The sequence below is a fragment of the Rutidosis leptorrhynchoides genome, chromosome 2 (genome assembly GCF_046630445.1).
Source record: "Rutidosis leptorrhynchoides isolate AG116_Rl617_1_P2 chromosome 2, CSIRO_AGI_Rlap_v1, whole genome shotgun sequence".
NCBI classification, from domain to species: domain Eukaryota; kingdom Viridiplantae; phylum Streptophyta; class Magnoliopsida; order Asterales; family Asteraceae; genus Rutidosis; species Rutidosis leptorrhynchoides.
Genome location: NC_092334.1, coordinates 420,368,849 through 420,387,221, shown reverse-complemented (window position 1 = coordinate 420,387,221; position 18,373 = coordinate 420,368,849). Strand labels below are relative to the sequence as shown.

Below are 18,373 nucleotides of genomic sequence, written 5' to 3'. Positions count from 1 at the left end.
AAATGTTTGACTAGCTACCGACCTCCGATTCACATGAAACTTGTTTTAATATACTTATATATGAATAATTAGCATAGAAAATTTGTTCGGGACCCGACCCGAACATGTTGACTTTTTCGTTGACTTTGACCGACCAAAGTTTGACTTTTTGTCAAACTTAACCAATTGATTATGCAATCTTTCTAACTTGTTTCTATACATGTATCTTGCATGAAACTTGACTATTTGCTTCACATGCTTCATAATCGAGTCGTGTTGAGCCATAGGACTAATTGAGCAACTTTGACCCTTCGTGACTATCGTTATTGATACAACCTATTTGTTTAGGTCGAGGCTAGCGTTGTCCTTTGTGCACATTACTTGTTGAAGTACTTATTTACTCTTGCAATCAAAGGTGAGATCATAGTCCCACTTTTACTCTTTTATACTTATATTTGGGATGAGAAAACATAAACGTTTCATTTTACAAAGTGAACACAAGTACGAAAACAAACATTCTACGTACGAGTTAGAACAAAAAGCCTCAATTCAATTATCATTAGTTACACTTGCAGGGTGTAAGCGAGAACTTATGTTGTGTGGCCATACGGGTTTGACAAACCCTCATTCGGACGGTTCGCTACCGTTAATCGGATGAAATATATTTTCGGGGATAAGTGTATGTTCTGACACTATATTAATGGGGTTTCGTGATAGTTAAGCCTTGATAATTGGGTGCTCGTGATATCAACTTTTAGAATGGTTTATTATTATTTCAACGTGACAACACTTGTGGTTCAACTTACTTACTCACTTACTTACTTACTAAACCTATGATTTCACCAACGTTTTCGTTGACAGATTCTCTATGTTTTTCTCAGGTCCTTGAACTTAGGTGATACATGCTTCCGCACATACTTTTGATACTTGCATTGGATGTCGAGTATACTTGCATACGTGGAGCGTCTTTTTGGCTACTTTAAACTATGTCGCACGTGTTTCATATGAACTATAACTTTTGATATGTACTTGTCTTGGGAATTACTTTTGTAAACGTTGAAACATCCTTTTATGAAATGAATGCGACATATTTTCGGTCAAACTTTGTTATAAATGCTTATGACCATGTATTGGGACCATACGTAGACGACACCGTCACTTGACGATTTGTCGGGGTCTCTACAAAGTGGTATCAGAGCCTTGGTTGTAGGGATTAGAGTTCATTGGTGTCGACCCCGAGTCATAGGGTACATTGATGAGTCTAGAATACAACCGGCATATAGACTTGACATAGGAATTACTTGACTACTTGTGCATTATACTCGAACTCTCTTACTCATATCTACTCTTATTCTATCTTACTCTTGAGTTGTATAATTTAATTGACACGCCACCTTGACTATATGTAGTAATGTCGAATGCACATATGAATTAGGGTAATATAATTTCCGGGATTATATTACGGTGACTCATATGAACATACCGACATTATGACATAAAGAATTTAAGGCGAGTCAAGGATAATTTTCTCTTTATCTTTATTCCATATCACGGTTAGTATTATTTAGAATACTAACCAACGGTATTCTTTTGTTTTGAAGGAACAATGCCTCCTCGCCGTGTACGACGCAATGAAACTCCCGAACAAGCTTTGCAACGCATGATAGCCACCGCCGTGGATACGGCCATGGCCGGTCACTCGTCCAACAACAACAATAACAACAATAACAACAACAATAACCAAGGAGCCGGTAACTCTAGCGAAGGGTGCTCCTACAAAGCTTTCACGGGGTGCAAACCTCACACTTATGATGGAACCGGGGGACCGGTTGTGCTTACTCGTTGGTTTGAACAAACCGAGGCCGTCTTTAGCATAAGCGGTTGTCGGGACCAAGATAAGGTCAAATACTCCACCCACACTTTCTCCGGTGTTGCTCTCACGTGGTGGAACACCTATGTTCAATCGGTGGGAACCGATGAAGCTCATGCCCTTTCTTGGGCCGATTTGAAGGAAAAGATGATTGTTGAATATTTTCTGCGCGAAGAAACCTGCAAGCTTGAGCAAGAGTTAAGAGCTTTGAAGGCGGTCGGAAACGACCTCAAGGCTTACAATCTACGCTTCGCCGAACTATCTTTGATGTGTCCCAATCTCGTTAGCCCTGAATCTCAAAGGATTGAGCTCTACATGCACGGTCTTCCAAAAAGCATCAAACAAGGGGTGATGTCATCCAAACCACTACTCATCAAGCCGCTATGAACATGGCCCGCCAATTAATTGAGACGGTTGACGAAATTATAGTGCCGGCTCCTAAGTCCGAGGACAAGTTGGGTGGCAACAAAAGGAAATGGGAAGCCACTCCATCAACCAATTACAACAACAACACCTTCACCAAAAAGCCTTTCAACAATGACGGCAAGAAAATTTATGGTGGAAATAAACCCTTTTGCAACAAATGTCACAAACATCATTACGGGGAATGTGGCAATTTATTTTGTCACCGGTGCCAAAAGAATGGTCATGTGGCCAATGATAGAAGTGCCGCCCCCGTCGCTCGAAAGGGGCCCAATCCTCCAAGGACGGTCACTTGTTATGAATGTGGCCAAACGGGCCATTATAAGAACGAATGCCCGAAAAAGAAAGCCAACCCCAACAACCGAGGCCGAGCCTTTAACATCAACACCGAGGAAGCCCGAGATGACAATGAACTAGTCACGGGTACGTTTCTTCTCAACAACACTTATGTTACTTGCTTATTTGATTCGGGTGCCGATAAATTTTTTGTGTCTAAGACTTTGGCTCCTACTCTTTCCGCTCCACCACACCCTTTAGATACTACTTACTCCATCGAGGTGGCCGATGGAAAACTCTTAAGTGCCGACACATATTACCGGGGGTGTACTTTAAATATTTTGGGTAATGAATTTGAAATTGACTTGATACCCATGGAACTAGGGAGTTTTGATGTAATAATCGGTATGAATTGGATGGTCAAAAATAAATCTCACATTCTTTGCGATCTTCACGCAATCCGAATTCCTATCGAGAATGGTGAACCATTGATTGTCTATGGCGACAAGAATTGCACCGGACTCAATCTCGTTTCGTGCCTTAAAGTTCGAAAGCTACTTCGCAAGGGTTGTTTTGCAATTCTTGCTCACGTTAAGAAAGTCGAGGCCGATGAAAAGTGCATCGATGATGTGCCAATTGTTAGTGACTTTTCCGATGTATTTCCCGACGAATTACCGGGTCTTCCACCTCATCGACCGGTTGAATTTCAAATCGATCTTATACCGGGAGCCGCACCCGTAGCGCGTGCACCATATAGACTCGCTCCATCCGAAATGCACGAATTGCAAAGTCAAATCCAAGAGTTACTTGACCGTGGTTTCATTCAACCTAGCCATTCACCATGGGGCGCTCCGATTTTGTTCGTCAAGAAGAAAGACGGATCCCTACGAATGTGCATCGATTATCGTGAATTGAACAAATTAACGATTAAAAACCGATATCCTCTTCCGCGCATTGATGACCTCTTTGATCAACTACAAGGTTCTCGTGTATATTCAAAAATCGATCTCCGTTCGGGTTATCATCAACTAAGGGTTAAGGGGGAAGATGTCTCCAAAACCGCCTTCCGGACTCGTTATGGTAGTTATGAATTCCTTGTCATGCCTTTCGGTCTCACTAACGCACCGGCGGTGTTTATGGATCTCATGAACCGCGTGTGCAAACCTTACCTCGACAAATTCGTTATCGTGTTCATCGACGATATTTTGGTCTATTCTAAAAGCGAAGAGGAACACAAAGAACATCTCCGACTCGTGCTTGAACTCTTGAGAAAAGAACAACTCTATGCCAAGTTCTCCAAGTGTGAATTTTGGTTGAAGGAAGTTCAATTCCTCGGTCATGTTGTAAGTGATCAAGGCATTAAAGTCGATCCCGCAAAAATCGAAGCCATTAGTAAATGGGAGACTCCTACTACTCCTACTCAAATTCGTCAATTCTTAGGTCTCGCCGGATACTATCGTAAATTCATCAAGGATTTCTCCTAAATCGCTCGCCCTCTAACCGCGTTAACTCACAAGGAACGAAAGTTCATTTGGTCATCCGAACAAGAAACCGCTTTCCAAATCTTGAAAACTAAGCTAACCACCGCTCCTATCTTGTCGCTTCCCGAAGGCAATGATGATTTTGTCGTATATTGCGATGCCTCGAAAAACGGTTATGGGTGCTTATTAATGCAACGAAAGAAAGTCATTGCTTATGCATCTCGACAACTCAAGGTTCACGAACGAAACTAAACGACACATGATCTTGAACTCGGAGCCGTCATCTTTGCACTTAAGTTATGGAGACATCATCTTCTTGGTACCAAGAGTACTATCTTTACCGATCACAAAAGTCTCCAACATATCTTCGATCAAAAGCAACTAAACATGAGACAACGACGGTGGATTGAAACCTTGAACGATTACAATTGTGAGCTTCGTTACCACCCCGGAAAGGCAAATGTAGTGGCCGATGCCTTAAGTCGAAAGGAAAGAACGGTACCTCTTCGCGTCCGAGCATTAAACATCACCATCCACTCCAACCTTAATAGCCAAATTCGTGTAGCTCAAGAGGAGGCTCTTAAGGACAACCACATCGGACGTGAACTTTTAAACATCCTCGTCTCTCGATTCGAAGTTAAGGAGAACGGACTTCGATATTACGCCGGAAGAATTTGGGTGCCTAGATATGGCGATTTACGAAACCTCATCTTAGACGAAGCCCACAAATCACGATACTCGATTCATCCCGGCGCCAATAAGATGTACCATGACCTTAAAGAACAATATTGGTGGCCGAACATCAAAAAGGAAGTTGCTAGATACGTTGCCAAATGTTTGACTTGCGCAAAAGTCAAAGCCGAACACCAAAGACCGTCCGGGTTACTTCAACAACCTGAGATCCCGCAATGGAAGTGGGAAAGGATCACGATGGATTTTATCACCAAACTACCAAAAACGTCGGGCGGTTATGATACTATTTGGGTCATTGTCGATCGCCTCACCAAATCCGCGCACTTTCTCGCCATGAAAGAGACCGACAAAATGGAGAAACTTGCACGACTTTACATTAAGGAGATTGTAGCCCGACACGGTGTACCTTTATTGATTATCTCCTACCGAGATGGTCGTTTCGTTTCTAGATTTTGGCGTACTTTACAAGAAGCGTTGGGAACGCGTTTGGACATGAGCACCGCATATCATCCTCAAACCGATGGGCAAAGTGAACGTACAATACAAACCTTGGAAGATATGCTACGAGCTTGTGTTGTTGATTTTGAAAAAGCTTGGGACAAGCACTTACCTCTCGCCGAGTTCTCTTATAACAATAGTTATCACGCGAGTATTAAGGCCGCACCTTTTGAAGCATTATATGGCCGAAAATGTCGCTCTCCTCTTTGTTGGGCCGAAGTGGGTGACGTGCAAATTTTCGGGCCCGAACTCATTCATGAAACCACCGAGAAGATCCTTCAAATCCGAGATAGGCTTCGGACGGCCCGGAGTCGTCAAAAATGCTATACCGACAAAAGACGCAAAGACCTCGAATTTCAAGTCGGTGACCGCGTCATGTTAAAAGTCGCACCTTGGAAAGGTGTCATCCGTTTTGGGAAACGTGGGAAACTAAATCCGCGGTATGTTGGTCCTTTCGAAATCTTAGAGCGTGTTGGAACCGTTGCGTATCGTTTGGATCTTCCGCCTCAACTAAGCTCCGTCCATCCTACTTTTCATGTATCTAACTTGAAGAAATGTCTTGCCGAGCCCGATATCGTCGTCCCTCTCGAGGAACTTACTATTAATGACAAACTTCATTTTGTGGAGGAACCGGTTGAAGTTGTGGACTACGTCGAGAAGGAATTAAAACAGAGCCGGATCCCGATTGTTAAGGTCCGATGGAACGCCAAAAGAGGACCCGAGTTTACTTGGGAAAGGGAAGATCAAATGCGAAAGAAATACCCTCATCTATTTCTGATTCCGGAACCATCGGATTCAGAGGAAGAGACAACGATTACTACGCATGCTTAATTTCGGGACGAAATTTCTTTTAAGGAGTAGGTAATGTAACATCCTGCCTTTTTCCGTTTACTTTTCCGTTTAACTATTTTAAACTCCGTTATATGTTTATAACATCTCCCGTTAATACGCGTTTCAAATTATCTCGTTTAGGTAATTTAACGCACCCGACTACGACTTGAGGGACTTGTTTTGCCAAAACCCCAAAATGGTGACTAGCACTTGACTAGTCAACCATCTTCCACCTCCATTTTTCATTTTCTTTTCTCTTTTTATTCTCTACTTTCATATTTTCTTTAAATTCATCAAAAAGCAAATCTTCATCCATATTCAATCGATCAAGCTTCGGGCCAAACAAATTACATATTTGAACTCCTCGTGATCTCCTCTTCGATTCCATACCAATCTCATTGCATTTGGGTAACTTTCTAAAATCACTAATTTTATGTGTTCTTGAGATTTTTGAGTTAAAAGGTTGTTAATTAGTGTCTATGGCTCAAGTCTAGTATGATTATGTGATTTGTATGTTTGTTCTTGCTATTTTGATGTAACTAGTTCATATTGAAAGTTCACATGCTTAATCTTGAGTTTTGAGTGTTCATATGTTGTTTGATGCTAAGAGTTCATGTTTTAATCTTATTCCTAGTGTTACTAGCTTCGTTATGATGTATGGTTTGGTTAAAGAAACCTTCTAAACTTGATTATGAAATTTGGTGAATTTGAGTTAGGGTTTCATGAACTAGAAATGGACTTTTGATGCTTTAAATGACACGAAATGCTAATTGTAAGTGTTAGGTTGTGTTGTATGCTTAATTACCTTCGAAACGGCATATTGTTCATGTAATTTGGTTACCGAATCATTAAATGGCATTTATGACTTGTATGCATTGAATGAGGAACATTAATTGCGGTTTTTGGTTGTTATAAGTGGAAGTTTGATTGATGATATGTGTTTAGTTGCATTCCTCGTCAAAACACCTTTCCAACGATGTATGATAAGCGTTATAAGTATTTGCGGGTCAAGTGTTGTGTTAGAATTGGTTTTGGTTCGTACATATCTTTGAAAAATAGGAAAATAGCTGAACAGCAGGTGGCGCGGCGCGCACCTCACCCCGCGTGGCGCGCAGAACAACCTGGACAGATTCTGACCTCCGTGTCCCATTTCACGTGAAATGTTTGACTAGCTACCGACCTCCGATTCACATGAAACTTGTTTTAATATACTTATATATGAATAATTAGCATAGAAAATTTGTTCGGGACCCGACCCGAACATGTTGACTTTTTCGTTGACTTTGACCGACCAAAGTTTGACTTTTTGTCAAACTTAACCAATTGATTATGCAATCTTTCTAACTTGTTTCTATACATGTATCTTGCATGAAACTTGACTATTTGCTTCACATGCTTCATAATCGAGTCGTGTTGAGCCATAGGACTAATTGAGCAACTTTGACCCTTCGTGACTATCGTTATTGATACAACCTATTTGTTTAGGTCGAGGCTAGCGTTGTCCTTTGCGCACATTACTTGTTGAAGTACTTATTTACTCTTGCAATCAAAGGTGAGATCATAGTCCCACTTGTACTCTTTTATACTTATATTTGGGATGAGAAAACATAAACGTTTCATTTTACAAAGTGAACACAAGTACGAAAACAAACATTCTACGTACGAGTTAGAACAAAAAGCCTCAATTCAATTATCATTAGTTACACTTGCAGGGTGTAAGCGAGAACTTATGTTGTGTGGCCATACGGGTTTGACAAACCCTCATTCGGACGGTTCGCTACCGTTAATCGGATGAAATATATTTTCGGGGATAAGTGTATGTTCTGACACTATATTAATGGGGTTTCGTGATAGTTAAGCCTTGATAATTGGGTGCTCGTGATATCAACTTTTAGAATGGTTTATTATTATTTCAACGTGACAACACTTGTGGTTCAACTTACTTACTAAACCTATGATTTCACCAACGTTTTCGTTGACAGATTCTCTATGTTTTTCTCAGGTCCTTGAACTTAGGTGATACATGCTTCCGCACATACTTTTGATACTTGCATTGGATGTCGAGTATACTTGCATACGTGGAGCGTCTTTTTGGCTACTTTAAACTATGTCGCACGTGTTTCATATGAACTATAACTTTTGATATGTACTTGTCTTGGGAATTACTTTTGTAAACGTTGAAACATCCTTTTATGAAATGAATGCGACATATTTTCGGTCAAACTTTGTTATAAATGCTTATGACCATGTAATGGGACCATACGTAGACGACGCCGTCACTTGACGATTTATCGGGGTCTCTACATTTGGGACAATATATAATATATAGTTTTTCAAAACTAATAATATTCAAATTTATATATCTTGAAATCGTTTAAATAATAAGGAATATTATTTCGTAATATTTGTATTTTTAAAGTCTAAAATTGATATACTTTATTTATATAAAAACGTTTACAAAGACATTTTAATATTCCAATTACTTTATATTCCAAATCATTTTATTACAAAGGTTATAATAGTAGAAGTTGTTATGTCATAAGACGTTTTAAAAAGTCTATTATATCGAAAAGACGTTTTCGTAAAATCATACATAAATCATATCAGGTTTCAAGGTTTTAACTTCCAGTTTAATCATAACTCGTAGGATTAAGTCTAAAGGAAAAAATCAAACGTAAGGAATCATCTTAATGTAAAATGTCGATTTATTTAACTTGTCAATATCTATTTTCTAATTTACCTATATTCCCTAATTTCACTTTCACAATACATAATATGTAGGTTAATTAATTTTATTTTATCAAAGTTACGGGGCAATTATTGTAGGGCATGTATTGGAATTTAACAGGAATTTCCACCAATCTGGCTAGCTCCTGTTACTTGCCACTTTGTCCATACTCGAAGATCACTTTACCATTTATTCCGAATATCGTTAAAAAGGAAAGATTTTCTAAATCAAAGTGGACATCTCAATAGGGACTCGTAATCATCAATCAATGTATCTGGTAAATCAATCATTTGATATTATCTTCTAATTCTATCGATAAATATATTAAATCAAATACGTTCATGTAAAGTATTATACCTAATACTTTGTTAATGTTTTCAAGCCATATAATAGACTTCGTAACTTATTCTCATACTAACCAAACATTTAATGTTTCATTAATATTTCTCAATTTAACAATCACACATATGTATATATTCATACATATTTATTTACACATAATTGTTCGTGAATCGTCGAAAGCAGTCGTAGGGTAATTGGTCATATGAACATAATTCAAAGTTTTTGAGATTTCAACATTACAGACTTTGCTTATCGTGTCGGGAATATATAAAGATTAAAGTTTAAATTTGATCGGAAATTTCCGGATCGTCACACATTGTTGATTCATAACATGTTCAAAATGCAATAATCACATCAATTTCAAAATACAGTAACTAACATCAAGTTCAAAAGACATACATAAAAACCACTTTTAAAAGTAAACTAACAAAGACATTATCAAATTAAACAGCTGCTTGTTTTCATTTCTTGTTGCTTGCACTTGTTGAAGTTTCATATGACATCTACCTTTTCTTTTCCCAGATTAAAACTTCCAATGCCTTCAGTTCCACATCCCTTTTGTTATGCCCAAATGATCCACATTTACCACATTTCATAGTTTTACTTTTTCTTGTCAATTTCCCACTTTTATTAACCTGTTTATTCTCATTCATTGTTTTTCTTCGGTTCTGTTTTGGCCTACCAGCAGACTTCACTTTTTTAGGTGGTAACAGAGTCGTATTCTATAAAGATCATCAGCTATTGTCGTTCCAGCTAGGGCTTTTTGAAATACAGTATATGTGGAAAATGACGTTTTGAATTTCTTAGGTTTTAGAGCGTAAACATGTTAGGTGATGTTATTAATAGTCCACGTGGTTGATAGTCGTTGTAGTGTAAAGGAAATAAGTTAAATACCAATTTTACCAATCATTGCATCTCACATGTGTTCATTTAACGGCTAAATTAGACGACCGTTAGATTCAAGGACTATTTCAGAAACATCGACAAACCACGAGAAATATATCGATAAAAAACTCAAGGAATTAAATCAGTAATACAGGTAAAATTACAACGACTATTTCAACAATTATGTCTAATAATAATAACATACTGTAGAAAAAAATATCATAATCAGTTAATCACTATGTATTAAACTTTTTATTTTGTATTCCACACAAAAAATGATTATTTTGTAACATCCTTATAATTACCCGACTAAATTTAAAATTCATATACTCTATGCCTTGAAATTTTAGGGCAGCTTTTCCCAAACCCTCATATTCTTCAATCATGAAAACAGATGTCTTTTAAAAATTCAATTAAGGTTAGTTTTATCGTTTATCTATGCTTAGAGTACTACTTATTGCTAGTTGTTTATACACATATTTTAATCGTATACTCCAGTTAACTTTACATGTGAGGTATGATAAGTATAAATGTCGTGCGAGTCACAGAAATCATTAATTCATTAAAGATATAGTTTTAACTAGTGTTTGGCGGGCGCGCGTTGCCGCGCCGTTTTGTAGACATTTTTGGGCAATGTGATGGAGTCGTTGTTGGCGAAAGTGTAGGAAAAATTGTAGGGAAAAAGAAGGGGAAAAAGTGTTTGTCGTTTTGTTTTTTTGAAGAAAATTAGTTTAAAAAAAACGGGCTACAAAGAAGGGGAAAAAAGTGTTTGTCGTTTTGTTTTTTTGAAGAAAATTAGTTTTAAAAAAAACGGGCCAACGTCCTTATACAGTCTTTTAGTTAAAGTTGTATGGGAGAATGAGGGGACAATTTAAAAAAAAAAAATTTTTTTTTTAGATGAATAGTTCAGTACTCCTCGTGGGAACAACTTTCATCTGCACAACGTAGAAGTCATTAAAGCGCAAAAAGTGTCACTATCGGTAAATAGTTAGTGAATAGTAGGCAAGTTTGTGGATTAGTGTATAGAGTAATAATAATAATTATAATATTAATTAATAGTAAAATAAAATATGTATGAACTGCTGTTAATGTAAGGCAGGGGTGTAGACGTTTATAGTTGGGTCAAATACTTAACAATAGTAGAACAGTTGTAAGCTGTGGGTTTATAGCCTTCCGTGATTACCGCATATAATACGTGTTTTTGGTTGAATTATATCTTGTGATGAGCTCGCTCTCTAGCATACCGATGGCATCACCTTCGCTGTGTGCTCACCAGCTTCGTGTTGGTACTCGCCCTGCCATATCTAGTACTTATAGTTTGTATTGATATTAGTAATAATAAATATAGTGAATCCATCATAATAACTTTTGTGCTGCTAGACAGCGATTGTGTCGTGGCGAAAAAATAGAAGAAAGTGTTTGATGAGAGTGACTAGTGCATATAAGGTGGGTTTAGAAAAACTTTCGTCAATTTTTATAGAATACGCGGCTCTCTATTCGAATTGCATAATGTTGCCTCAACTCTGTCAAATGAAACTGAAGTTGATTCAACAATTTATAGTACACTCATCTACCTGGTATTTCACCATTTTAAATAGTTACCAAAGTTACCCTTCGATTAACATTATTTATTACGGCACTTATTTATGGCTTAAAACATAAACTTTGAATTTTCACAGCACAATGTTTCAACCAGATACAAACCAATTCGAGTTATCATATTACTTTTTGCCAGGAGATTTTGCACAACCTCCATTTCAACGTCTCAGTAGTTCATACGATTTGAACTCTTGGTCGTTAACCGAGCTTTTGGAGCTTCTCCCACATATTAGTTTACATGTTTTAAGTTTTGGCTTTTAGTCATCAGTCTAATTTCAAATTTGAAGCGTAACAGCCTCCAGCAACTAACGTCTGAAGGCTCGATAAAACAGCAGAAAATCGAACACGCATATTACAATAGTGCTGGGGAATTAGTTCGTGAATTGAGAAACAAATAGATATGTATTATGCTATCAAACTATGGATATATTTCACTAGTAACATTACTAACATACAATATCCTACCCAAACATATCCATCCACTTAAAATACGTTAAGGGAGAACTAGAACTAGGTCCGATATTTACAAAACCATCTCTAACTTCTACATATTCGAAAATTACAGCTTACACATCATCGATCTATTATCTTATACACCACGACATAAAGAAAAAAGAAGCGGATCAAGAACTGACCTCTTGCTTAACATTAACATCTCCATCTTTCTTCTTCAATCTCAACGCCTTGTGCTTTGTCGCAGGTGCCACGAGTAACAACCGAGACATTACGTATCTCAAAAGTTCTTCACGATGAGAAAAAGTAAAATCCAAATGCGCGTACTCAAATTCATTATAAGTAGCTTCGACACCCGCATCCCTCATTAACCTATAATGTTTCCTCACCATTGACGGACGGATAACCCTATCTTTCTTCCCGGCAACAACGTCGACGGGAATATCAATGAGCCCGTAATATTCTCCCAAATCTAACGGTTCTGGTGAACCGTAGATCTGCATGTTAGCCGAAGGACTACCGTAGTCAAACATCCTAAACTTCCGCGCGTGTTTCATCTGAGCTAAATGAAGAGCTATACCAAACGAAACACCGGGCATATCGTTCATATTATAATGGGGTAACCCCAATACTCCGACCCAATTCGAGTTATCACCGCCTAATAAATAACCGATTAGGGTTTGCACGACCCCACCAACAGCAGGGTAATTATAGAAATCACGAGCTAATTTATTAACCAACATGCGGAAAAACCTTGTGGGTATGTAGAAACCGGGTACAAGAGGTTGTAAAATGGGTGCAAACCAAAGGAGGAAGTTTTCGAGTGCGGCTAAAAGAAACGTTGAGTCGTGATGGAAGCCAGCTGGCGATAAAAGGATTAATCTTGAGAGACGGTGAGGTTTTTCTTCAATACGGCGGGTTATGATGTACATGAGAATTGCAGCTCCGCCTAAACTGTGGCAGATTGCACAAAGCTTATAAGGCTGTTCGGTGTTTGTTTCTTCTGTATCTCGTTCGGGTACAGATTTTAATTCAGAAGTTTTCACTTCGTGAATTTTTTCTATCATGGCTGGTATGTCTTCGATCCCATGTTCATTGATGGAGTAACGCCAATATCTACGCATAAAAATATTAAAATACTTCTATAAGCATACTTGAAGAAGTATACTTTAAGATATGTAAGCAATTTCGATACTAATTATTTATAAAGATTATTGTCTACAGGAAGGTTTAGGAACTTACTCTCGGGAAGAAATATTCTTGTTAATATGTTCTCTAGACACTAGACCACGGAAATTGCCCAGGAAGACATCATAGCCTGAACGAGAAAAATACATTAAATTATTATTATGTTATTAGTGTGAAAAGCGTTTATCTCAAATATATGTCTGCTAGTGAAAGAATAGAGTTGCAAACCTTGATCGAAAGCTGCAAAAGCTGGAGAGCCAACTACTCCATTAGAAACCCAACTGAAGGAAAAATAAGAAAAACTGAGTCAACATTTAAAAAAAAAAAAAAAAAAAATCGGAAGATATGCATAGCTACAGAGAGTTGTCCAGAAGCATATTGTAACATTATAGTTCACATTTTTTCAAGAATGTTTATAATTAGTAAGTTTATACATTAATATATTGTCATATATGGACTGGTAAATACTAAGCTAGTAAACAATTACATCTGTATATTACAACAACGATACATCATCCCCCGCACAATATTTCCCTAAAAGTAAATTAATTGGGTGCAAGGACGAGGGTAACATACGTAGCATGTCTTACGTTATTGTCACAACAGTTATCAGTAAATGTTCAAACTTGTTACTGATATAAGCTTAGAGCATATCTACGTATATAAACCTATATTCCTAAAACTGTGAAAGAATCTAGTTGCCATTGTACGGGTCAGAAATTAAGATTATTTATAAGTTATACCCTTCATTTCGATATAAGGCTTCAATTTCAAAAACATCAATAAATTAATTACACCACTTTCATGAGAAAAGTAACTTAGCCAAGAAGTAGAAAAAGATGATACAACGTACCCCATAGATGAATCAAAGACTCCATGTTGTAGATAAACCGCCTTTTTAGCATCACGCCTACAAAATATAGAGAAAATTAGTCAAAAACACAGAGTTCAGTTTTTTTTACTATAACAAGTAAATTTTAAAAAAAGTAAATGCAAGAATAACTTCTACCTTGGAATTCGTTCCAAAAGAAGAACGTATCCATCAGCGGTAACCACATTGATAGCTTCATAAGGGTACCTGAAAGGATATGTTTTTTTTCAAGATTTGTGATTGTGCATAACTGCAAGTCCAAAATTAGCAAATTGTGGCAATAATTTATCTCCTGCTAATATTTGAAATATCTATATTTATGTTAAACTCTGTATTTAGTTCTTTTTCCATTTATCATCTCATGCTACCAAGATCAGAAATTTAAAAATACCAATTGAATTTAACTGGATGTCACATCTCACCCCATTTTCCTTTTTTTCCATCGTTAACGAGATACAAAATCATAACTCTTACCCAAGCTCTGTAATGACATCTTGACAAGTGCGAGCATCCGTATTCAGGGAATTATTCAATCTAGTTGTCCTTTCTGTCGGTGTAGGGTCGTCTTCAGCAAGAGTGGCGGTCGCAACATACGCAGTTGAATAATCAGTGCAAGCAACGGGAGAAGACCACCTCAAAAAAGCCTTGAGAGACTCCAACGGAGAAAGAAAACAAGATGTAACCTTGTGAATCCCGTCGAATATGGTTTCTATACATATCTCCATTCCAAGATGTAGATCCTGATATATTATACAAGTAAAAGTGTAAAATTAGATAGGGTGGCAAAATGGATGGGCTAGTGTCAAAGTGGGTTCAGTTCAAAACAGGCATATCTAGTGCAGGTTCAATCAAAACTGAATATGGTTGACCCAAAGTACTCGTGTCCCAAAATTATATTTTCATACAAATACTTACAAACCCGATTGATGATATATATATTTATATAACCTCAAAAATCATCCAAATTTTTTCATAAAATAATTTAGGAAAATTTATGTATTATAAAATATACTTGAGACGCTTTTGACAAGTTTCCTTTAAAGCTACTAACTTTCTTTAACCATTTGGAGCATTTAATATTAGAACATAATCCTAATCACCCCATTAATAGGTAACTGATAACTAGGCATTAAAATACAAACCTCTATGATCCCACGTCTTCTATCCGTAGCCCGTTGAACAACATGATCCAAAGCTTTTCTACCAGCATGCACTTGTAAATTCTCTACACTTTGAGCGCTGTCAGTGGGTCGCTTTAAACCTCTAGTCAAAAACATGCTATACAAATAAAATGGTATCGCAAGCATTAGCCTTGCGGGAAGTAGAAGCAACACGAATATGGAATAAATCCAATGCTTTTCATGCTTCCTGAAGCTGCTTGCCCTCGAGAATCTAGAACTTGTTGATGATGGAGATGCAGGAGATATGCAATCATCATCATCTTCTTCATCATAATCATATACTTCCTCTCCAGATGAATAATCTACACTTGATGCTGAGTCAGACTCCACGGATAATTCGTGAACAAACTGGTTAAAGGAAGACACCCCACTAACAAGAAAATTAAAGCAGTGTCAATAAGGAAAGATTGTACTGAAAGATCTCATGGCAATAAACTGTTAAAAGTAGTGGTTATATAACTATAAAGTTCAATTGAGAAAACTAATACTCTAAATTGTGTACATTTTCTGTAAGATATTGATACTTTAAGCTCAAACAAGATTAACAGAACAAGATGATAGCTTAGTGATGCAAATATACCATAACCATACCCTGTATCATTTATTTCAACTGGCAACTTAAAAGCAGGTTTTTAACATTTTGTAACGCTTGACTTTTTGCTGTCCGAAACGACTGACCCATGACTACTTACTTTTGCTGTTCCGGAAAGACGGTTTATTTGTACTTGGAAAATAAGTATAGTGGTTTAAAAGGTAAATAAGTCTTACATGTATGCTTATAGATGAATGTAAGCAACTATGTATCATTACAACTTCAATGTCAAAGTGCGCAATGTAAGAAAGGGTCATAGATCGACGCCACTTTTAATATACAAATTTTGGGTCGTATATCATGTAAGGCATACATGATTTGGATAATCAAATGTAATAGACACGCAATGATCCAGGTTGATATAAGTAGCGATACAAAAGTTATATCACAGAGAGAGGTGAGAATGGCACCCGATTTCCAAATTCATATAAATCAAATGAAGATAGCATTATATGTAAATGATTTATCAAATAAACGGAGACGTGTTGAGGCACAGTATATTAAACTAAAGCTTACTTCTCCATCCAACGAGGAAGCCGGGGTCCACGAAATGATGGTCTGAGCTCCCAACCATGAATCCCTTCAAGCATGTTAGTCTTTCCGGGCATAATAGCCAACAACAATGCTGATATTCCATTTATTAGTCTCAGAATATTATTTAACGACTCATAAGTAATCGTTTTCACAGACCTACAAAAAAAAAAAAAAAAGAGATATTTAAGAGGACATACACAAACAGCCAACACAATAGTTAAGAAGACAAAGTAATCCCTTTTACGAAAGAAAATTTAAAACCCTAATTTTGACACATTCTGATTTCTAATTGTGAAAGTATCAACACTAACCTTCAATGGATTCCATGTTTAAGCTAATTTAATCGCACGTATAACCCCAAATTTTGCACAATTTTGCATGATTAGGTAAAGGTAAATCACTACATAACGAATAATAACTCACTGTAACGTTTAAAATTACAATCTGAAAGAAGGTAACGTAATTATTAATCATAATAATATCAATTTTATTTTTCTAGTAGTTAATTAAATCCTCAAATCATCATTAATCAAAATCAAATCATCAAACTAACTTATAAATTGAACCGATTAATCGATCATACATCAAAGTTATAATATCAGTATTGTAATATCAATACGCATATAACAATTATTGAATTTAATCGAATGAGAGATATAGAGACAGAAACTAACTCTTTTGTGACAGCAAGGAAGTTGTCAACGAACCGTTGAATCATTTGTATGTGTGCGTATATGTATATGTATGTATGTAATAAAGTGTGTGTAATATTTAAAATAAATGAAATTAGATTAATTTGTTGGCTCCGGATAGTGGTAATAACAAAACAGCATCAAAATCCAGATCCAAAATTGAACTAAAAACCCTAAAAATTCGGATTGTTTGTAACTCGATTCTAGAGAGAGAAATTAGTAATTTCTAGAGAGAGAACGATAAATGTGGAGGAATGGGGTGTGTTTGTATATAAAAGCAACGCTGGTTCTTGTCGTCCCGGGGAAGAAAATGTATGGGACCCACACGGATTTTTTTAAAAAGAGGGGTGGGGACATCTTATTGATGGAAGTCTCATCTGTGTGACGTGGCTTTGAAAACAAGTAGTGGATGGAATGCAAGTGCCACGTGTAAAATGTGTCATCATGTCATGTGAATTGATATTTTGTGAAACCAAAACATGAAACCCGGAAAGGTTTGATATGTACAAATCTTGTGTTTCTTCTTTGAACTGATTCGTACCCCCACTTACTTTTAACCATATACCACTAAATAATTTTAGTGGACGCATTTACCCTTCTTTTTCACATAGTATTTTTTAGCCTCTCAGGTCACACTCTTTGTCTACTTAAATTAATCAATGGTCTACTTCTTACTTCTTACTTCGTTCTTTAATTTTTATTAGAACTATCGGAATCAAAAGTATCACTCCACCGCTTTGAACATCAGTCTTTAGCTATACATTTTCTTCTTAACAATTCTTTTCCTTCAAAATTAAATTTTTATTGCCTCACTATGAACCCTTTACAGATTGGATCTCTCACTATGAACCCTTTACAGATTCAATCTTCACATATTAAACTTTAAACATCATATCATAATATTTACATATTTGTATTCAAATATTCACATATTCAATCGAATCAGACACCAAAATACACATGATAATAACAATCAAATACGTTAACAACGGTGGATTGATTAGAAAAAATCAAAATACTTATGAGATCTCCGATTATTATCTTTCTGTGATACAAACATCAATTTTCAGAACGACCGCCGGCTTGTTTGATGATTTTTTTTATGCGATTATTGAATCTATATATGTAGATGATTTGTACTTTGATATGTGTATTCAATTTTGCAATATAATATACAAGTAATCGATATATAAAACATGTGAAGGGGTAGGGTTTAGTAGTAGGGGATAATTTAGGTTAAAAGATTAGCATCGTAAT

General features: G+C 36.7%; 1 protein-coding gene across 1 annotated transcript; it reads right to left on the bottom strand.

Moving 5' to 3' along the window:
- Window positions 1–12,077: 12,077 nt before the first annotated feature.
- LOC139892349 (uncharacterized) lies at window positions 12,078–17,340 on the bottom strand. The gene is made up of 9 exons (XM_071875419.1): window positions 17,099–17,340; window positions 16,407–16,580; window positions 15,260–15,668; window positions 14,592–14,857; window positions 14,256–14,324; window positions 14,100–14,156; window positions 13,475–13,527; window positions 13,301–13,376; window positions 12,078–13,174 (listed from the first exon to the last, which is right to left on the bottom strand). Exons 1-9 carry the CDS (start codon window positions 17,140–17,142, stop codon window positions 12,229–12,231), a joined length of 2,094 nt encoding a protein of 697 aa, XP_071731520.1. The 5' UTR covers window positions 17,143–17,340; the 3' UTR covers window positions 12,078–12,228.
- Between the last annotated feature and the right edge of the window lie 1,033 nt (window positions 17,341–18,373).